The 22,645-nt window shown below is 58.8% G+C and overlaps 1 protein-coding gene across 6 annotated transcripts in view; it reads right to left on the bottom strand.

Annotated features, from left to right (window-relative positions):
* Positions 1-22,645, bottom strand: part of AP2A2 (adaptor related protein complex 2 subunit alpha 2) — a 67,973-nt gene that overhangs the window by 5,379 nt on the left and 39,949 nt on the right. For 3 of the 6 annotated variants that reach the window (XM_081062567.1, XM_081062565.1, XM_081062569.1), the window contains exons 4-16: positions 21,533-21,726; positions 18,346-18,475; positions 16,341-16,442; positions 15,094-15,202; positions 13,546-13,696; positions 12,265-12,433; positions 11,144-11,281; positions 8,592-8,774; positions 8,094-8,191; positions 7,482-7,713; positions 7,237-7,404; positions 3,373-3,533; positions 534-616 (exon numbers count right to left, since the gene is read on the bottom strand). In XM_081062567.1, coding sequence (XP_080918693.1) covers positions 534-616; positions 3,373-3,533; positions 7,237-7,404; positions 7,482-7,713; positions 8,094-8,191; positions 8,592-8,774; positions 11,144-11,281; positions 12,265-12,433; positions 13,546-13,696; positions 15,094-15,202; positions 16,341-16,442; positions 18,346-18,475; positions 21,533-21,726 — 1,918 coding nt within the window. The remainder of the gene's footprint in view (positions 1-533; positions 617-3,372; positions 3,534-7,236; positions 7,405-7,481; positions 7,714-8,093; positions 8,192-8,591; positions 8,775-11,143; positions 11,282-12,264; positions 12,434-13,545; positions 13,697-15,093; positions 15,203-16,340; positions 16,443-18,345; positions 18,476-21,532; positions 21,727-22,645) is intronic. The other 3 variants (XM_081062568.1, XM_081062570.1, XM_081062566.1) reach the window with 1 other exon arrangement.

The raw sequence follows: 22,645 nt of genomic DNA, 5'->3' as shown, positions 1-22,645 counted from the left end.
CTGTCTGTGGACACCGGGCTGCTTCCATGGTCGGCTGCTGAAAATGCTGCGGTGAATGTGGGGTGCAGATGGCTCTTGGGGGCCCTGCTCTCACCGCTTTTGGGGACATACCCGGAAGTGGGGTGGCTGGGTCACATGTGATTCTGTTTAAGTGCTGGAGGGACTGCACGTGTCCCCACAGCACGCTCCCGGGAGCAACGCCTCATCTCCGCCAACACCTGTTACTTTGCTCTTCAGACAGCAGCTGTTCTGACAGGCGTGAGGTGGCCTCACTGTGGTTTCAGCTGCAGTTCCCCGATGGCCGATGGTGCCGGTCATCCTTTCGTGTGTTTCTGGCCATCTGCATGTCTTCCTTAGACAAGGTCAGTTCATGTTCTTGGCCCATGTCCTAACTAGGCTGCTTGTTTTTCTGTTGTTGCTTTGGAGTACTCTATGTATTTTGGGATCTAAACCGTCCTCAGATATGTGATTTGCAAATATTTTCTCCCCATAATTTCTAAGAGAAGTTTTCATTGAGTAATTAAAACACATACCTAAATTCTGCCGAAATTCAGACTTAAGTCCAATCTGAAGCAACTGGTTTTCAAATAACACACCGTTATTTTTACAGACAAACCTAGGAGAAAAGGAACAGTATGTGAGTCACTCAAAGCCACCCACTGAAAATACAAAGATTTGCTCTGAAAAAGAGTTTAGCAAACACGAAGCCCAAAACAACTTCTCAGGGACACAAGGCAAGGGAAAAGTAGAGAAATGGCCCAGATACCACTAAGAGCGGCCAGGAGATGGAACGTGAGCAGAGAGCAGCGACTAAGCAGCCTGAGAGTGAGCGTGCGACAGGTCAGACCTCTGCTGTTCAGGGAAGCCCCAGGCAGCAGCTGGCAGCTGGCCCAGGCACAGGCACGCTCCCTTCAGGTGGGACCAGGGCTCTCCCATCTGACACCCAGCGCTGAGCTCAATCCTAGGGACAGCCAGCAGCATCCTATCCGGGCTATCCAGACACTCGGGCCACCCCACTCGGCCCGCCCCTCCCCCCAATGCGGGGTGACTTTGAGTGCACAAGGAGTCCAGGCCTTTGCTCACTACAAGGTGTCTACACCACACAGAATTAGGGGGAAATAAAAAAACGTGTGTTAGTTTTCACTTGTATTAGGAGTTTGCAGTGTTCTGGTCTCCCCCAACACAAATCACAACTCTACAGGGAACTGGAACAAAAGAAAGGGACACAGGAGAGGTACGTGTCCCGCAGCAGGAGCCCGCCATGCACTACTCCTCAGTGGGCAGGGGAAGGAGAAGGCAGTTCAGACGGGTGGCCACTGTCCATACAGGGCCTTCCACAGTGCCCAGGAGCCTCCTGAGACCGACGGTCTGTGACAGCAGCCCTCACACCTCCATCCCCAACCACATGCTGTGGGAGCGTGAAGCCAGTGACGCCTGTGTGTGTCCTGTTGGGTATAAGCTTTACCGTGGCACCCACCCTCAAGGGCTAGGGTCGCTCGTCAGTATCGTGCCATAGCCACTGGGCCACCAGTGGAAGCCGGGCCAGGGTCAGATGGCAGGCAGAGACGGCGAGACAGGTGAGCCTGGCTCCACCCTCTGCATCCACTCACCGTGACACCAAGGGCCACAGCTGCCCCCCACCTGCTCCAGTCCTCCAGATGACATGACGGGCTTTCTACCCAGCTTGAGATGTGTACAAAGCCCCCCAGGTAAAACGCATCCATTTGGTGCACACAACCTTCAAAACACATCTGAGAACGTGCGACCAAGGCCCAGGAACTGACCACAGGGACCTGGTGCTCCTGGGCTCCCATGGACCGAGAAGCCACCGAGGCTGTGTGGAGCCCCTGGACGCACCGCCAGCTCGCACCTGGTCCACCTATGAAGGGCCGGCCCGCTGCACCGTCCAGAGGCAGGGCCGTGCGCACAGAGCACAGTGGGAACTGACAGCACAGTTGTCGTGGAAAGGGGAGGGCATCCACCGAGTGACTGACAGCGGCCACCGGACAGTCAACGTCTGGTTGCTTGGTTGGGTCATCTCAACCAAAAGGTGACCCTGTGGAATTCTGGGTTAACGAGGCCACTCTGGAAGGCCCAAGGGAGTGTGGCTGTGAGAGGCGAGAGGAGTGCGTGCCAAAGCACTCAGCACCCCCCAAATCCTCACCAGACCCCAATCAGCCTTTGCTGCAGCCACGTCAAGGACCTGATCGCCCAACTCCTGTGCACCCACTGGAGCACGTGGGCCGGCCTGCAACACAGCACGAGGCTGCAGGCTACAACAGGCTGCCGCCCACTGGCGCCTTCCGCCATCTGACAGGCCCCGTGGGTCGCCTGAGGCACTTCGGCCACAGCCCCGCTGAGCCAGCGAGCACAGTCACACCCCCAGACTGGGATGGCACACACGCTGCTCCAGCACAGAAGGGCCTGGCACCCTGGGGTCTGCAGTGCTTTTCATTTTAACTCAGCTGCTCTGAAAGCAGGAAAGGGCCTGTTCTGGCCGAGACAGGCACCCTGCACCCCCGGCAAACCTGCACTTGTCAGTCACCTCTCACAAGCAACCGCAAGTATAATTGCATGTGGGGGGCATGAGGAGACCGCACAGACTGTAAGCCAAAGAACGCCGCTGTCGTCACAGCAACCGAGGACAAGGGGCCGCTGCTGAGAGACGCTCACTTTCATAGGGGACAGAACTCGGACCTGCTCTCCAAGGAGGGAAAGTGTATAAAATCCACACAACAACAACAAAATCAGAAAGAACGTGCTGGGAAGGGCCGGCGAAGGGACAGGCAAAGACTTCCGGGGAAGCCGGGATTGGCTCAGGTTGGCACACAGACACCTCCGGGAAGGTGAAAAAGCTCTGAGGGAGGAGCTGGTCCCAGGAGGAAGCAGCCTCGGACACAGGCTGTGGGATAAAGCAGCTCTCATGCAACTGATGACTTTCTGAAGAAAAGAGAAAGCTGGGCACCCGGAAGGTGGCCAGAGGGGACCAATGCAGAGCAGAAAGCAGTCTGAGGAGAGGACGGGGTGCAGAAGAAAGAACACGCAGCTACAGAGGGGAGTGGGCATTCTAGAAAAAACAGAGCTAGAACACGGTTAAATGTCAACACACAAATGAACACAACTGCTACCCAGCCCGCGGGGCTTCTCGACCTGATTTCCTTCTGTTCGTGAACGTTAGCTATCTTTAGTGGAAACGGCAGTCCGTGAAGGATGGGGTACAGGGGTGGTTACAGAGCAAACCCGCCCGCGCACGGCAGATCTCCCACCTCTGCCAGTGAGGGACCTGGGAAGTACTGACGGCTGACCGGGACTGCGGGGAGAGGGTCAGGGACAGGCAGGGTCCCTGTCTTCAGGAAACGGGCGATCTACTACCTGGCAAAGTTGTCCTCAGAGCCGGGAGCAAGAGGTGCGACTGCGGAGGGTGAGTCTGAGAACACGTCCACAAGCAGCCCGCCAGAGGAGGTTGGGGGGCCCACGGGAGCTGGTGGCGCAGCCCCCAGACCCAGGAGGTCTGCCGACGGAGAAGGAGTGGACTGGAAAACAGGGAAGGAGAGTCAGTGAGGAAACTTCTGGGCACAGGCCGGCCAAGGGCAAGTGCCCACGCCCCTCCCACCACCAGGGTGCCCGCTGGATGGGGCTGTGCGAGGTCCAGGAAGAGAGAGCGGCGGCACCCAGAGTCAAGCCTGAGGGTCATCACACTGGGAAGGTTAGTCGCAATCTCACATGCCTGGAAAAATGACCCACATTTTTTCACAAATGTTATTTGAATTAAAAAACAAAATCTGAAAAAATGTTGCTACTAGAGAGATCAAAAAGAATGTCTGCTTTAAGCAATAAACCCATGCACGCCACTGTCAACCAGAGAGCTGAAAAAGCCAGCCGTCATTCAGCGGGTTACAGTGCACTCTTACAGGGGAAACGGAGACCGAGGGCCTACAGAACAGACTTCCTACAAACATAATTGCTCCTGGAACCTTGGCAAAGACGAGCAAGCCGCTCTGAGAGCACCGTCACACTAACCTCGGGGCTCAGATGGCAGGCGTGTCCCCAGCGGGAGCTCTGGACCACAGGCACAAGCTCAGCCTGGGCCTTGGGCCTCAGCTGTCCACCGGCCAGGTGAATGTGTCCGATTCTAAGGGTCACTAGGACAGTGTCATAGGCGACACCCAGGGGTGTGAGCCGTTCTGCCCTGAATCCCACTGGGCACTCAGAGGTAAAAATCAGCTGACACCGACCTGAGACTACCTGCTACTGCCACTTCCCTGCACTGCTATTAACGTCCCACTCGGTTTTCGCAGACGTTCATCCTTCCAGGAAGGTGACAAAGCACGCTCCTCCTGCAGCCCGTGGACGCCACCCACCGCCCAGCGCAACCACACTGGGAGATGGACGTCAGCATAGATAACAGCTCGTTCCTTTTCGTCAGTGAGAGCCTGACACTGCATTTCCCAAGGGAGTCCCTGTGCGGGCAGGAGGCACCACGTACGAGTTCGATTTCGAGACGAAGACAGTATCAGAGCCCATGCTCTGCAGCAGTGGGGCTGAGCACCCTGCCAACGCGGCAGCCCCGCTCCCTCCCGGCCAAGCGGACAGGTGGGACTCCTCGGTACGCGGGAGGTCCCAAGGAGCCGTCGAGAGAAGGATGACCAGCAATGTGTGCACTGCAGGAGTGCCGAGACGAGGCCGTCTGACGGTGGCTCTCAACCCCTTCTGCGCCTCTTACAGCCCCTGAAAACACAGCGGCTCCTGGGCTAACACTGCTATGGGCAGCATGTGACCCGGGGAGGGGGAGCTGACCTCAGGGACCTCCAGCCGTGCCTGCAGCCTGAACGGGGGTCATCCCTGCTCTGCACCTGCTGCTGCGAGGTTTGTTTCATGTTCCTCAGTCACAATTCAAATGCTTTTTCAAGTAGGAAAACCCTTCTGTCCAATGAATCTAATATTCACCCCAAAAGTCACTGCAGACAAAAGGAAGGCTGTTCTGTTGGAGGGCCCACCAGAGGCCCTGCGGCCTTTCACGCAGCCTCCTCCTCTCAGACGAGGGGCCCCGGCCCCAGGGCGCCCGTCTACACAAGTTGATGGCAGAGACAGCAATTAGGACAGCAAGACGTGCCCCAGGACATGCACGCATGACAATCCCAGGCCCCTCCGCACCCCAGGCGTCCTGCCCCACCAGATGCTCAGACACATGGCCACACAGGTGCAGCCAAGTGTGGGGAGGGCCTGGCAGGGGCGGATTGTCCAGCAGGCACCACAGCACACCTGCTGGTGCCTCCAAGAAACCCACACAGCTGTGTGCCATTTGGAGGCAGGGCCTCCCCTCGTGAGGGTGCCAGCTGGAAGGGACCCTCCTGCTGTCCTGCTTCTCCTGCCTCAACTCCCCCTCAGCCCTGTCAGGTCTCCCCCTCCAGACAGGGTCTCTGAGCATGGGGACAAGTTAGGAGTCACATGAGCACACGGCTGCCCACAGCACTGCAGGTTCTCAGCTCAGAAGGGCAGCCATCCGGTCCCAACCACGAACACTCCCCTACTGAGCACACCCCTGCCAGGTACCACGTAAAGCCAAGAAGTGTGCTCGTGCCTGATGTGAGAAAACGTGCTGAGCTGCCCGGGAAGAGGGCCTTCCTCCTGACACCCCACCCCCAGGGCGCCCACGGGGATGTCAAACCTCGCTGCTGAGGTTTGTTTTCCAAAGTGGAGCTCACTGCTCACACCAGGGTTCAATGAAGTTCCACCGTATTCCCACTGAGCCGCTCATCCAAGCACCAGAGCCTGGATCCCAGGCCCTGCTACAGCCCAGGGGGGACTGGGTGCAGTGCAGCCTACAAGCCTGGGGCACGCTCGCGCACGTCTCAAGAGAAACAAGACCCATGACAGCTGTCAGAGTAGGCGCTAAAGCCCTTTCTCTGCGCTGGCGACCATGTGCTCTGCTCACAGTCAGAGCTGCTAGACAGGAAGAAGCCCCTGACCTGCCCCTGGTGCAGACTGTCCATCAGTTCTCCTGGAAGGCAGCCGCGGGGAAGCCCTGCAGCCCCGCCCACAGCCCCGCCCCCACAGCCCCGCCCCACAGGCCCCGCCCCACAGGCCCCGCCCCACACCACTGCCTCTGCAGGGCAGAGGGGCTGCTGTCTGTCCCTGGAATGGGAAGGCCCCATACCTGGTGTAACACAGACACCAGCTCACAAACCTGCACTATGTCCAGAAAGCATGTCCCCTCACTAATCCAGCCTGTAACCATCTCTGGCACTAGGATGACCCTCACGACCTCTCACAAGCAGTGTAAGCATAGGGGAGTGGGGCAGTCGCTGCCTTCAGGCTCAGGTCCACTCTGTGCCCATGGACAAGTTCAAAGGAACCCCATTAAGTTACTCAGGCACAAAGGGACGATGACCACTTGGAGAGAAAGCTTGCATTTACCATTCACTCCAAACTCAATTCACCACGAAATTCAAACTGCCCAAAGCCGCAGAGCAGGCCTCGGAAGGAGACACGCTGGAGGGCCGGCCTCTGGAGAGAAGGCATCAGGCCCTGGTGAGGGAGCCTGACAGCCAGGGGACCCCAAGTCAGGGGCCAGACACAGTCTGAACAGAGGGCTTAGGGCATCACTGGCCTCAGGGAGGGGCATACGAGCAAGGTGGGGAGAGGCCGGGGGCCGAGCCAAGGAGCAGCAGGAGCACACCGGCACCGGCAAACCACACGTCACCTCTGAAGCTGATGTCCGTAAGTGGCATTCTTCACGTCCCTGGACCAGCTCTCCGGGCTTCCTTTCCTAGGGGCTGGGGCAGGGCTGGGGTGCCTGCTCTCCCGGAGCTCCCAGGACCCCTGGGAGAGGAAGGGCAGACAGCTCTCTGGGTACCCCTGGGCCCGACAAGCACACAGAGGGCACGCTGTCTCTCTCACCGCGTCACTAATCCATAAAGGAAGATGTGCTCTGGTCCACATTTTCTAACATGGAAGTCAAGATGGGGAGGGGCTAAGAGCTGAACGGGGACTCCAGACAACAGGGTGAAGGAGCCTAGACGACAGAACACAGTGTGTCTGGAAGAGAACAGTTTCTGGGCTTCCAGAGAGGCACAGGTGACGGCTCAGGCTTGATGCCCCTGCCAGGCTCATGGCACACACTTTTGTGTTCCACAAACACTCTCCCCAGTGGGCAAATGCTCTGCTGGTCCCGATTTGTGAGGACCGGGCACCCCGGGAGCTGGTGCGGGACCCTGGCGTCGGGGAAGGACCCACCGCGGCACTGGCTGGCGTGGGCTCGGGGCCCCCATTGATGTCGGCGCCCCGCTCCCGCTTGCTGTCCTCCAGGCCCGTCACCGTGCTCGGGCCCTTCTTCTTTTTGAGCTTGGCCAGGATGGACGACTCGCGCTCGGGGAACGGGGGCATCTCCTCCAGGACAGTGGCCTGGTGAGAAAGAAGCCCGGTCAGTGTGGCCGACAGCGGCGCCCTCGGCGCAGGGACAGGCCAGCCGGCGGGCCTACCAGGATGTCAGTGCTGGCGACCGTGCTGAGCCGCAGGTACTCCACGGCCCGCTGCTGCAGCTCCACGTCCGCGTTCCTCAGCTGGCTGTCGCTACGCAGCACGTCCTGGATGGTGGCCTTCACCTCCGGAAACAGGTTCACGAACTTGATGTAGGTGGACAGGAGCAACGCCCTGGTGGGCACGCTGCACAGGTGGAACTTGGAGTGCAGCAGGCTGAACTGGATCAGGGGGCTGCAGTGGGCACGGGAGCAGACGGGGGAACGACGTCACCTCCTAACCCCCTTACCCAACACCATGTCTGAGCCTGAGCCCCCGAGGGTTGCACGGGGAAGGTGAGCAAAGAGGCACCCAGGGCACCCCCACCCGACCAGGCCGCTCCTGTCCAGTGAGCGCGCACATCTCCTCTGGAACATTCCCACACAGCAGCCAGCCCTGTATTTCGACTAGCATCCCAGCTTCTGTGCAGCTCGAAGGGACACAGCCGTCAGGCTGGAGGAAGGGTCTTGCTCTGGGCTGCCCCGGCGAGAGTGTCAGACCATCCACGCGAGAACGGCAAGGCGCAGCCCAGCATCAGGACGCAAGGCTCACCTCACTCCCAAAGGGCGTCTTACCTGGATCTTGGGTCCCCAGCTATCAGGTTCCCGAACTCCCCCAGGATGTAGCCGCCCACTTTGACCAGGTTCTCGTGGCACGCAGGGGCCTGCAGCGCCTGTGGGACAGCGAGGAGCGTGAGCCCAGTGCCTGCTCCTGGGGGGTCTTCCCTGGAGGCCCTCCTGTCAGCCCCGCCCCCTCCTGGTCCCCCCAACCCTGCAGCAGCACAGGAAACCAGATGTGGCCCCTGAAAGCTGCCACTCAGGCCCCGGCGTGGGGTGGGTGCCCTTCAGCAGCCTTAGGGCTCCGTGCACAGGCAGAGCTGCCGGCCGCGGGCGCTGTGCTCAGGTGACACCTCAGAGCCATGAGTGTGTCACCCGTGTCAGTGACAGGAGCTTGGCCAGGCAGAGGTGGCAGCAGAACTAGAGCTGGACCCTCCAGGCACAGTGCCAGGAGGAGGCAGGGAGGTCAACCACGCCCCCAGGACCACACCTGAGCCAGGGGCGAGCCGGCTGTACCTCGAACACCGTCTTGGCAGCGTAGCCCTGCACGTCGTCCCGGTTGATGACTATCTGGATGACACGGTACCACACCTCTTCGCTCACGTAGTCGCCGGCAATGCGGATCAGGTTTAGGATGGTGTCCACGTACCACGTGTAGTCCACGGCGTACTTCTCCGCCAAGATGGCCACCTTCAGCACCTGCAGAGGACAGCCACTCAGGAAGGTGCCGCTGCCCGCAGGCCCCGCCACAGCTTCCGAATGAACCCCTGCGCCCAAGCCGGCAGTGGGACACTCCCTCCAGGTTCTCAAAAGAGCCCAGAAAGTTTAAGATTCGTCGATGTAACTCAGGGAAGCCAAACCGCCCTCCAAGAATGGACACGAAAGGCCACAACCAGAAACACACAGGAGAGACGGGACACAGCTGCAGGAGGGCATGAGGCTGCCGTGAGCACAGCCGCACCTGCCCTGGTCCTCCCCTCTCCTGGCCACACTGTCTGGTCTCCTCCTGCCCCAGCCGCCTGTCTCCCCAGTCTCCCCTCTACTCTCCACGGAAGACCCCACCGGCTCATCGACCCCCCACGCACCCCGGACTGGTCAGAACCACGGCCCTCGCCTCCCCAATCACCCTCTTCTTATAGGGAGCCCGCCCTGAGCAGCATCAGCTGCCCAGACCAGACCATTTCCCTGGTGAGCTGCCCACCCTCACATGGGCACCCCCACCCTCACACCCCACCTAGCCCTCCGTCGCCCTCCCACTGTGCCCCTGACCCTGCTGCAGCCCAGACCACACCCCTCTGCTCTACCCCCACCCCGGCCTCCAAACCGACTCTCATACGACCGCAGACCACCATTCCAGAACACACGCTTCCACTGCCCTCAGCTCAAAACACTTCCAGCCCAGAGCACACCCTGCAGCCAGGCACTCGGGGCCTCCCAGATGCTGGCCAGCACCCGCTGCCTCCGCCCGCCGTGCTGAGGCCACTCCTGCCCCAACAGCCTCTGTGCCTGCATTGTCGCCTGACAAGCCCCCCAGCTCCCCTTGGTGAGAAGCCCCCAGGCCCTGGGCCGGCCTCCATCCAACCTCACCCACACCATAGCAGGTCTGCGTCCTGCCCACCATGTCCCCCCTCCCCGCCGTGGACAGAAAGGCGCCCTGTGAGCAGGGCGTGCATGCGAATGTCCAGCAGTTGGCACAACCGCTGACACGCCTGGCCAGGTGGACGGACAGGGCACGTAGCGGGCACTTGGTGTCTGCATCGCTCCATGATTAGGACTGAGGGCGGCTGCTCATCTCCAAGGGAGCAGGAGCCAACGTGGAGCTGCCTGCCTCGCCGCCCTTGAGAACCTGCGCATCACCCTCCAGAACACGCCTGCTTCTGCCCACACCCCCGGACGGCCATGAGGAAGGACGCCCCAACGACTGCAGTCCTGAGCCCACCTACCCAGACCCCCACTGAACACCGTCTCCCCACATGCCCTTTCTCAGGGCTTCCTGCTTGGAGCCAGCTGGCCAGGCCCTGCCCTCCCCACTCCTCCCGTCTCACCCACATGCCTCACCCTTTGTGCCTCCCCAGTTCTTTCCCAGGTGCTCGTTCCTTCCAGGAAGCCCACCAGGCTGGCTGCAGGGCAGCCTGAGCCGCTCCTCATGAAGCCTGGGCACAGGGGAATTCGGCACAGGCCGCTCAGCACTGAAGGGCCGGAACCTGGCCCTCAGCCCGGCCCTGGTGATCGCCCTGAGAGTTTGACCTCACAGGCACCCTCGGGAGCTCCTGGCCTCTCATTCTCAAACCAGACACTGGCCCAGGAGCAACCCAGACGCGCAGCTACCTGTGACATGGGCACTCGCCCCCCAGAGTTCCCATGGGGCCCTCCGCAGCACTCTGCTCCCCAGAAAGACAAAGAAACGCTTTTCACTGGATGCGGAGGGTGCAGGCGGCTGGCTGGCGGCCCCTCCCATGCACATCCGTTCAGGCTGAGCTGGAGGCCCTGGGGAGAGCAGCCGGCCTGGTGGACTCATGAGCACAGCCCCTCTGCCGGCCATGGGACCCCAGGGCCCTTGTGCCCCAGCTGCTCTCTGACCACCGACCCTCACACAGCAGGTGTTTGCTGGGCTAGGGCGGTTTGGTGGGTGTGTGCACCCTCTTTGCAGGCGATGAAATAACACTGGAAACTCCGAGTGCTGTGGGATAAACAGGACGAGCCTTTCCTTCCTTGATACACCCAAGATATAGGGCAGATGTGCCAACAGAGACGTACCATCAAAGGCCACCCCACAGGCTGTGCCCACAGGAACTGGGGTTCGGGCTGACCTCAGCCGCAGACCCCTGAAAGCTCCTTTGGACCCTGACCTGCAAACCCATTTCACTGAGAGAGAGAGTGGACGGTGCCAGAAAAGCTTTCCAGCAGCGGACGATTTAAAGTGCTTTTGACGGACTGAGAGGCTCTCCTGAAAGTGTCACGTACAAAGCTAAAGGCCAGGGCTTTTCACCCCGAATATAGTAGACTGTCGGTGAAGTCCGTGGGCAGAATCAGAAACCGCTAAGCAGACACGACACGTCAGAACTCACAATCTCCTCTCGGATGGAGTAGTCTGCTGTCTCCAAGTAGCTGAGCATCTCGGCCACGATCTGCTGGGCGTTGCTGCGGTCACACATGGCGTACAGGAGGTCCACGGCCCGCTGACGCACACTCACGTCCCTCTCCGTCTGGGGACGAGGCACAGAGTAAAGAGGTGCCCGAACAAACCGGGCTGGGGACATACGGGCCGTCTGCTGCGGTACGCGCACCCTCACGCCACACTACTCTGAGCTCTCCGCCTCACCATCCGAATCCAGGGACCCCAGAGACTCTGGCGAGGCAGAACCCCTCACATGCCAACTCACTGCCCCCCTCAGCCCTGTACTGCCCAGAATCCAGCTGTGTCCCCTAGAGGGCGAGTTCCAGTCCTCTCTGCTGTGTGGTCACAGAGCAGCCCTTCTGTGTCACCTAGGAGCTTGCTACCCACAGTGCTGGCTCTCGGGCCCCACCCACACTGCACGTCAGAGGCAGCTCGGCACAGGCTGGCCCGAGAAGCACTGCTGAAGGTTGAGCAAACCGCAAAAGCAAGGGCAAGTCCAAGTCCACCCGACCGGCAGTGGCTGTGAGTGGGCCTGAGGGACCCAGGGCAACTCACGGCTGACTGCAAAGCCCCTCAGCCTCCCACTGAAAACACGCACCAAACACGTGTTCAGTTCGTGAAGGGACAGCGCTTTGAGCCCGGCACACAGCGCTCTAACACTGGGAACGCGGGGGGGCCACAGCGCTCTAACACTGGGAACGCGGGGGGTAGAAACGAGGTGGGGGGGCACTGCTGTGCCCCCAACGGGACAGAGTTTCTACTCGGCTCTTCCAAGTCTAGAGTTTTAACTCCTTGAAAAAGTGAATTTTCTTTTGCAAAAGGTGAGTTTTCTTGGAGACAAGGAGCAAATATTTTATGTTTCTATCAAAAAGAATTGCTTCTATTGATTTACATATTTATTGCGACTCTGGTCTGTGCAAGAGCGTGTTAGATGTGACACGTTGCAACAGCCGCCTCTCAGGCAGGGAACACAGCACACAGCTGGAGCTGCACCTGCAGCCGTGTCCCACTGCTACACCCCCAGGAGTGACAGGTGCCCGCGCCCACGCCCATGGCCCCATGCAGACTCGCCTTCAGAGCGTTGATGACCGTCTCAATGTGCGTCTTCACGGCCTCATGGGAGAACTCGGAGCTGGCCAGTGTGCACATGCTCTCCAGGGCCAGGTAGCGCAGGTTGGTCTCCCGGTGCTGCAGGAACTGGCCCAGCTGGTTACAGGCGCGGACGAGCAGGTTTGGCTCACTGCAGGGACGGGAAGGGTGGGGACATGGCAACCACACGCTGAAGCAAAGACTTCAGAGCCTCCAAGAGCCGTAGCTCTTAGGTCAGTGACTGCAGTGAACCCATGGAGCTGCCGGGGCTTTTCCGACCTGTCTGGAGGTGCCACCAACTCCAAAAAGCTGCCGATGCCAGGGGCGCCTTTCTGTGGCCCGAGCTCACACTGTAAGGCTCAAGCCCCCATCAGGTGATGGCCAGGAATGTGGGCTCAGCCAGAGGCCAGCAGCCCGGGAAACGGCTGACGCAGAGCCCCGGCCATGAGGACTCGGCAGGAATACGGTGAAGACACAGGTGTAAAAGAGGTGAGTGAACAGCTAAGTACCAGTTACCAGGAAATCTCGTTAATCTCTACTCGTTGATTACTCTGTCCTCGTGACTGCACTGCTCTTTAAATACGTTTAATAAAGACACAAAGGTGGCCTCTCATACCGAAAATTCTGTTTGAAGTCTTCCTCAGACTGAGTTTTGTCACAGGAAAGCACATCTGTGACACAGCTGAGGGGACGCCTGGCTGAGTGCGTCTGCCGCAGCCCACGCTCCCTTGGGCCGCACCGCACGGCCCTCAGAGGGACCCCAGGCGGCTGCACAGATGGCAGAAAAGCAGACTGTCCTGCCGTTCAGGGGTCTGTCGGTCTCTCTGCTGTACTGACACACACGGCCGTCTCCATCGCCTCCGGAACAACCTGGGACCGACCTGGAGGCCGCTTGGTGCCACAGGAAAGCTAATGGAGACACATGTGCAGACAGGCGCACAGCCGTCCTTCTTGTACGGTCAGTAGGGGGCTGCTCAGGAGAACAGGAGAGGCCCCCTGGGGGAGGTGACACCGCACACGGCAAAGGAAACACTGGTGGTTCTTAGGCCAGACCACCAGCGTGCAGTGTCAGAGGAGGGCCAAGAAAAGGGGCCAGGAAGGGGTAACAGGCCGCGCGGCAGGGCCTGCAGGTGGGGGGACACCAGCTCGGCGCCAGGCCAGTGCCAGCGAGGAAGCACGTGGGCCTATGTTCTGAGGACCCCGTGTTCAGATGAGTTTTGGGGAAGAACGGTCAGTGGGGGCGCCGCCTGCCTCGCCGCTCACCTGTCGTGGTGAATGATGAGGCTGATTGCCTCAAAGAGCACGGCGTTCTTGGCGTTGGAATGCTGCACCTTCTTGGACTTCGGCGGCTCCTGGGCCTTGTTCAGAATCGTCTCCAGGCACTCAGTCAGGCGGCCTCGCACAGCAGGGTCTTCTGGGCAGGACAGAAAGCCATCGGGCCGGCTCCCAGCCCACCTTGCCCTCCCAGCTGCACGCCTGGGGCCTGAGCATCAAGTCACGTCACACTGGGAGAAGGCGGGGGCTACGTACCACCGTTCAAATCGTCCAGCCATTTAAAACAAGAGGATATAACAGCCAGAGTAACTACACACACATTTTAAGGAAATAGCACACACAATACTTTACTGAGATAGAGATTATGGATATCGAGAAAACAAAGGCTCAGACACACGGACAAAACATGTTATTAAAAAAGTCAGAGGAAAAAGGGGCAAAATAGTTTTCTCCCCTGCTATTACCAGAAGAAGTAAAGAAAATGTGATAAGAAGCAATAAAAGGAGAAGAAAAATTTTAAGTTCTACTCAAACCAGAAGAAACAATGGACAAAAAAGAATAAGGAAAAGCACCAGAACTTCAGAAACAACTTGTACAATGTATCTACCAAAATCACCACCACACGCAGGGCTCTGTAAAACCAGCCGTGCCAGAGAGATGGCGTCCTTCGAGCCACGAGCAGGGACGGAGAGCAGAGCCCCCGAGAAGCCCCGAGAGACCTGAGCCCAGAGGCACAAGAGTGAGAGGGGTGCAGGTGCTCAAACTCCACCACATCAGAAGCAGTCGAGAAAGTTCACAACAAAAGAAAGTCAAGGACGATGAAATTCACACCATGGGCAAGTGGGGAGGGTCTGAGTCCACGCCTGTCCCCGATCGCAGAAGGAAAGTGACGGCATCAGCCAGTGCCACGGAAGAACTACCGCCAGGAAGTGGGCCAGGTGCCCTCACCTCCCCACAAGGGTGTGTCATTCATACTTTAACATAAAAGGTACTTAGTATGGAGTTACTTGAAATTAACAAAGAAATACCCTGTATCAAAACAAGTTAGATTTAAATGTAAAGGTTACAACAACAAAGCAATCTTTGTAGAAGACACTGGAAATTATCTAACGATTTTCCTGTATATTCTTCAACCAAGAAATTCTATTTCTAGATACCTACGGTACTAATCAAATCAATGACGTTTTAGATGACGGACGGACACAATAACACCCTTGATGGCACGTGAAGGGTTCACGGGTTAACAAGAGGATACACAATTTCTAACCGTTGCAAGTTTTACTTCAGAAGACTGTTTCAAAAACCTCACAGATCTGACACTGTGTAAAAGCAGAGGGAATCCTCCATGTAACAAAACTGAGAGTTCTCCACTAGCTGCTCTGGGAAAGCCAAGATACCTGGCAGCGTCCCAGAAGGATCCAGAGAACAAGAACAAGCACTAGTGAGGACTCTGAACGGTAACAAACGAAAGACGGAACCGGCCCCACGAGGCGGAGGTGAGCCCCCTCCCAGGGGTCCGTGCTGCGTGGCTGTTACCTGGGGGTGGGTAGCACTGTAGCAACCGCAGAAGTTTGACTGACAGCCAGGGAGCGGGAACGAAATAGTAAGTGTAATCCTGCAGGTCTGTGGACGCAGACGTCACAATCTGGAAAACAACACAGGTGATGAGACGCTGCAAACAGGCGTCCCCAAGAGAGGCTCCACACTGGCACTGGTCCTGCAGGTCACGGACTAACTGGAAACCTGGTTTCGCTCAATGTCCTAAGAGTGCTGACTCCACTTGTCCGCACATCAGCAGTAAAGGGGCACAGCTGCGCCAGCCTCACACTCAGCATAGCCCACATCGCTGACTCTCGGTCCAGAAGCCCACGGCACCTACGGAACGCAGTCTTTCCTGTGTGGATCGGAGAGCAAGTGCAACACAAAAGGGAGACCTCTGGGCCCTCGGAAGGGAGAAGCTAGAGTTCTGACCCCAGGCCGCACCAACAAGGTCCCGGAGCACAGACCCTGCCATGAACTCCCCGAGGCCAGAGGGCACGCTTCCTTCACTCACGGTTCCAAAGAGGAGCCTGGCAGAGAGCAGACACTCCACCAACCTTCTGAACACAGGACAGTCCCCAAGACATGACATTCCCACTAACACACAGCCCCGGTGCCTTCCCCCGTCTACTGTGTCAGGGAGTCAAAGTAGCTTCTGCCTACGAAGCTCCCAGGTGACACTTTAAGTCATAAGTGAGTGCATTCAGGAAGGTGACTGGTATATTCACACAAATTCTACGCAGCCTCAAAAAGGAATGAAACGCAACACATATGATAATTTCATAATGTGAAGCAAACCACGTCAAACACAAAAGAATATATGGTGTTTGATCCATTTATAGAAAATTCAAAACACACTCAAAGCTGAAGGACGGTTCGGGGTGCATGCTCGGCAGTGACGGGAAGGGCAGTGAGGACCAGGGCTCCCTGCTGTGGGGAGGCTCCCAGGCTGCCCCACGGGCACTGTGCGCCCCTCTGGGTACCTGTGCACCCCGTGGGGCACCGCACACCCCACCCTGCCAGGTGGGTGACAGCCGAGAGCTCTGCACCTTCCCTCACTAACGGGACATATCTGTACTGACAAGGTTGAAAACAAAGGCCAACTGGTTACTAACCAAGTTTTCACTCTAGAATTTACAAACTGGGCCAAATATCTTGCATTCCAAAACATAAACTAACATGTTAATGACGTAAAATAACTAAGACCAAAACCCACCCAAGCCCATTCCCACTGACAGACTTACTCTGCTGACTCTGGACACGGCCAGAGACACGGAGGTTTTAAAGTCCTCTGGGTTCTTCTGGGCCAAGGTGGTGATGAGACTGGTGGCGGCAGTCACCACACCCTGGAAGAAAGATGCGATGCCTTTCCATTGCAGCCACAATACTTGAAGCTGACCTCTCATTTTAAACCCACCTTCCCAATACAGCTTTAAACTGAGAGGAACAAACGGGCAGCCCCCAGGCTACCTCAGGTCCACGGCGATGGGCCCCCGACGCTTTTGGAGGTCTGACCTCATCTGAGCAGCGCTGGGCTGCTCCCTCAGCTTCCTAGTAGAGTGTGAAAGCCGTACGCGAGGCCAGCTCTTACTGCCTTACTATCAGTGCCAACAGACTCCCCACGCCAAACAGAGGGCTTTACCACACTCAGTCCTTGTACCACACGGACCCTGCCAGCGTCCTAGTGTGTGGGGCCTGGCCGGGTTGGCCAAGAAGGCTCCGGGGGACTGCACGAGCACTCTGTCGACAGGACTTAGTTGGGCTGATCAGCTACCAAGCACAGATTCTCCCTGTCCCCGTGGCCCTGAGGAGCCTCCAGGAAGGGCAGTGTAAGGACAAGGTTGGGGCCACCACACGCTCGCTCCGTCCTAGCCCATGCCGGCCCACCAGTGGCATTGCAGCGACCTGCTCTGACTGACACAGGACACAGACAGTGCCCGCAGGCCCCCAGGGTCCTCCAGCGCTAGGCGAAGGTGTGCACGGCCGAAGGCCCAGGCATCTGTCAGCTGTGGGGCTGGAGGAGCTTCCCCACAGGCAGCAGTGAGGACAACGCGGACCAGAAATCCCCAAACTTGCACAAAGGCTGTCCGGAGACAGCACTGTGTACAGAGGAAGCCAGACGCCGCCCACCCCACGCCCCGCCTCCCTCTGCCTCGTTCACGCAGCACCTGGGTTCTGGAACAGCAGCCGGCCGCAGACACCAGCCCTGCCACCTTGGTCAACTCCTGGTTCGAGCCTGGATCTCTGTGAAGCTATTTAATCTCACTGAGCCTCAGTTTCCACATTTGCAAAACTGGGCAAAGCCCCGCTGCTCATGGGGTCCACTCAATGGGCAGCTTGTGACCTGAAGCCACCCGGCCTCCGGCACCGCTTCCCAACTCCACAGGGGAGTCTGACCCTGAACAGACCGAGTGTGACCCAGCATGACCCCGTGTGCATGACCGGCATGTGGCAGCAGCGTTCCCCATCCTCTAGCCTGCAACGCAGCCTGCGGACGCCCAGCTCCACTCTGAGGAAGGACTGCCGTGTGCAGACAAAGCCTTCCCAGTAAGCCTGGGGACTGAGGGGAGACAGCTCACGGGGCTGTCATGCCACAGCCAGCACACCAACACAAGCTCTCACCTGTGAATTTCTACGTGACCCTCAATTATTTTTAATACAGTTTTTAAGGTAATTTCTCTTCTGGGAAAAATGTATTATAGTAAGCAGCTAACACACTCACACCTCTCTCTACCCAGCAAGAAAATTTGTTTGTGTTGAAGTCTGATTCTCTGATTTAAACAACAGAATTCAGGCTGGACAAGGCCTCTGTTCAGCCCTTGCTCCAATGCGACCCCACCTCCCAGTGTCACGACCCCACGGGCCCCCTCCTGTGTGGACACTCTATACCTCCCTATGTTTGTCCACAACATGGCGAGGACAGTCGGGCCTGGCTGACGAATGGCTGTGCAGACCAGAGCATAGGTGGGATGACAGGACGCCCCCATCCCAGCCCTGCAGGAGGCACAGACAGGCCCACCACGTGGACGTGACCTTGGTCTTGTTGGTCTGTGTGGCTGGTTTGCAGGAGGCCCACCAACACCGACGCCTCACTGACTGCAGGGGGAACCAGAGACCCTGTCTTTGTCCCCCCGGAAGGGTGCACAGACTCCAAGGGCACAAGAAACCACCCTGAGCGGCTGCCCCAGTGGCTGTTCCTACAGAGGCTACGCGGTGGGCGAGGGTGGACTATTGTCCAAAGGCACTTACCAAGTGCTGGTCATTGAGGAGGTGCACCACACGCGATGTCCAATCGCCCATGGGGACGAGATCGGGACACGTCCGGTACAGACGCAGCAGACACAGGGCCGCGCTCTGCTTCACGCTGTCCATGGTGTCTCTGAAAAACAGAGGCCAGCAGTCACTCAACAGCACGGCCAGCACCCCTCGGGGCCCAACAAGCCCAGCACGGCCTGAAGCCACCCCCGAGAAACTGGGAGACCAGAGTAACACGCAGAGTAAGAGGCTCTGACAGCTCAGCGTGCGCTTGCACGCTGCCACCTCCTGCGAGGGGTCTCCGTGTGGACTGCGTCCCACAGTGACTGACGATGTCTGCTCCAAAGAACTACCTCAGGGACTTCACGTCAAACACAACCACAGGAAAGGGTCCCATGGCAAAAGCCTCTCACCGCGTCTCCAAAAGTGCCGGTTCTAGGACCTCCGTGACTGCTGCATACGACCTGGGCTGTGTGGGTATAATCAACTAGCGTTCTTCCTTCATTGTTTGAATTACAGTCTTTTTTTGTTTGTTTTTTACCCTGGAGATTTCCTCCCCGCCTCCAAAACCATCAGACGCCCACCCCGCGTGCCCCCAGCACGGAGAAACAGGGCCGCGGCTCTCTTGGCGTCACCTCTCCGAGGGACTGGCTGTGACAAGCCGTGCTTCTGGGCTGGGGAGCCCGAGGGGGCTTTCTGTTGTGGAGGTCGTGTTGGCTGAGGGCAGTGTGTGCCCATAGCTGTGTACCCCCTCCTCCCACAACACAGGACACGCGAGTGCAGGCTGTCAGAACACGTCCAAAAAAAGACTCGTCGGCCACTGCAAACCAATGGGGGCTCTGCTTCCTTCTGGAGGCAAGACAAGGGTTTTACCTCCCCTTGGGCTTTTTTAATTCCAAATGAGTCTAAGGCAACACAAGGGACCGCCAAACCACCCCCTATTCTAATCCAAAGGAAAATCACTTCAGTGAAAGCTCTCTGCTGGACGCCAACTCCTGGGGACAGAAGTGGACCCTGGCCCCTCTCTCTGGCCCGTGCCATCCTCACCAGGGACGGTGGGACAGCCAGTCCTGCAGGCCTTGTGGCAGAACCAGCGCCCTCTTGACCGAGCTTCCTTCTGTGGGGGTGGGCTGATGAGGCCACCGTGTGTGCCTACCGGCTGTGCCACCCACTGGACTCGTGACACATGGCTCTGGCCTGAAGTAGCCAGCTTGTCTCCACGTTTGCAATGACAAGGCCTGACTGACTCAAGAGGACCACCTGCCCAGCGTTCCCACACCACTCTGGTGCTGGCAGTAGACAGCCACTTTCAGTAAGAACATTCGAGAAACAGAGGGAAATGCAGTATACGACACGACACCAGTGGGGACAGAGGGAAATGGCTGCCGACTTGGTTTCAGTCCTGTCGGAGCTGAGGCCCAGGAACTCAGCTCCAATGATGCCCCTCTGTGCCCGCCATCCCTCCAGCCTCGGGCACCTACCCCCTCGGCACTGAGTCATCTGTCAGCTGGTGTCGGTCCCCGGAGGGCTGAGGGGGGTGCAGTAGGAGCCTCCCCGGGTGGGCGGGCAGGCCGGCTCAGCAGGCCCCTCACGGGAGACACCGCTGGGCTTCCCGCTTGTCCTTCCACATCCACACTTGTCCAGGCTGCGTGTCAAGTGCACCCTTTTACACATGCGGCTTACTTCAAGGAATGTTCCTGAATCGTCCTCTGAATACTTTTCAGAGATTACCTCTGTCTGTGTTACTTCTCATTCATCCAACAGATACTAGTCACCTACTGTTCCAGGCAATGCTCGAGATGCCGGGAACAAAGCCACAGCCGCAGCAAAGACCTCAGAGCCCAGGGCACGTGTCTTCCGAAGGCGGGGCCAGGATGGGAGGAGGAGGAGAGGAAGGCCTGGTTAGGCCTGAGCAGCTGGCGGGGGAGGAGGGCCCGCATCCTCCGCACCTGTCTGCTCTCCAGCCCTCCCCCCCAGTGCACTCAGAGCATCTCAATCCTCCTTCCCTCTGGGCTCCTTATTCTCAGGGCACCCACTATGCCCTCTGCCATGTCTAAGTGACCCGCAGGTGTGACGGGGTCGTCCCAGCTCCCCACTCACTTCCCCAGCACTGCGGCCCACCCCCCCGCCCGAGCTGCCGCCATCTGCCATGTCTGAGCTGCGCGTCCCAGCCTCTGGTACCCATCAGGCTGCTCTGCGGTCTCCCCCAGCCAGGCCTCTCCATCGGCCTCTGGTGTGAGGCTCCTGTGACGCTCCTCCAGGGATTGCACGCGTGCTCAGTGCAGCCCAGGGCTCCTCCCCATAGCACACGAACACAGGAGGCCAGTCCCTCAGTCGTGTAGCTGGTCAGGTGCGCTGCAGGACGTGTAACAGCGTCCCTGGTCTCCACCCGCGAGATGCCGGCAGAACACCCTCCGTGGTGACAACCGAACGTGCTGAGAACTTCCCAAGGTCCATTGGCAACACCCCCCTTTGAGAAAGGCGGGTCAGGCGCGGCCTGCTCGGATGCGGCGAAGGCGTTTTCTGACACGCTCAGCCCTCTCCACTGCTGGGCGAGGGCCGGTCCCCCTCCCATGGCCAGAGGAGCGGCGCGCTGCTGCATCCGCTCCTTGCCGATCGTCCTGGAGGACGTGGTCCCCGGCGTGTTGATGAAGGGCCCTGGGCTGGGCTCTGTCAGCCAGGAGCGTTGCCCGGGCCTGCGCTCCGGGAGAGCAGCCTAGCTCAGCGGAGTGTTCTGAAACACGAGGGCCCAGGACGGCCCTGCCCGCTCTCAGCACTCCCACAGCCCCTGCTGGGCCCCACGCATGGCTCTCCACATTCAAGGAGGCGGCAGCGGAGTACTTAGAATTCTCAAAATCGGGCATGTGACCTTTTCCTCAGTAATGTTTAGGGAAAGGGCAAGGAGGGCGCTGGGCCACGTCCAGGATGACTGTATCCTTCTCCCGTGGCCTGTGTGAGGCTGAAGCCCCGGCTTGGATTAGTTGGGGTCGGCAGGGTTCAGCTTCTTCTTTAATCTACTTTAAAATCTCAGGCACGAGGGGCGGGCAGGCCTGACTGGACTTCACCTGACGGCTGACCGTAGCGTGTCCCCCACTCCGTAACATGGGGAGACTGACTCCTTCTATCAGCTCTGTAAGCAGTCCCACGTTTGACACCTGTCAGCGAATCCCAGGACACATACCCAGCTACCAGGACTTTGGGGATCTCCCCAGCGAAGGCCTCGGCCATCTCCCGGCTGCCCACGTTGGCGATGCAGTGCAGGGCCAGGCCCATGAAGGTGGGGTTGCGGCTGGCCAGGTCGTTCTTGATGGCGTTGTTGATGAGCCGGATGAGCTCGCTATTGGAGTTCACCAGCACGGAAATGAACAGGTACCCCTGGGCCGGAAAGACAAGACAGAAAGGTCCTGAGCAGCCCAGCCCACATGGGCCCGGCGAACACCCACACAGACACGCCAGCCTCCAGCGAGCCTGGAGCAGCTTCCCAACCCGCTCCCAGGGTGGCCCTAAGACTCGTGCCACAGCAGGCTCATCCGCATTGTGGAGAAAGCGCCCATCCCGGTACACAAACAGAGCCTCTGCTTCTAACTCTGCTGTGGGAACGTCCTGTGGGAGGGACCCAAAGGCACTTAATCAGAGGTCCCCACGGGAATCGGACACCTCGGTCCTCTTCCCAGGCCCACTCCTCTATAGGCTGTGACATGTCTCAGAAACCTCAACGTGCCTATCTGGACAGAGGGGAAGGGGCTTGCCTTGCCTGCTAACATAAACTGGTGATTTCCAGAATCCCAGCTCTTGAATGACTCTCTCTCTGTGCCCCAGCTTCCCCTCGGCACCCAGGCCAAAGTCCAGCCTGTGTCACCCGCTCACCATGCAGGGGGCAGTGATTTCTCAACACTCATCTGACCACTGACCACGTTGATGAACCTGCTGCCCAGCTTCCTGTCGGTCTCAGGAGAAAGGCCGCCATGAGCCGCCGCAGCCCCTCCAGTTGCCCCCCGTGCCCCCCATGTGTGCCATGGCTGGGTGCCACATGCTCTGTCCACTCTCAGCCCATTAACTCATCCTTCAGCCTCAGCAGGACGCCCTCCCTAAGGAGCCCTCCGCACCAGCCACCCCCTTTCTCAGGGTCCCAGAGGGCTCTGCACGCCTCCTTCCCTGGGCACTGGCCACAGCCTTCTGATGCAAACCTCCCCTCTGGGAAAGAGCAGGGCCCACACTGTTTTGGTCACTGTGTCCCCAGGGTCCCCGCAGCACACTGCTTGGTCCATGGCAAACACTCAACAAATTCTTGCTG

This window comes from Rhinolophus hipposideros (assembly GCF_964194185.1).
Source record: "Rhinolophus hipposideros genome assembly, chromosome: 10".
In the NCBI taxonomy this organism is placed as follows: Eukaryota; Metazoa; Chordata; class Mammalia; order Chiroptera; family Rhinolophidae; genus Rhinolophus; species Rhinolophus hipposideros.
Note: the sequence above shows the minus strand (reverse complement) of the source record. Positions and strands in the feature narration are given on the sequence as shown.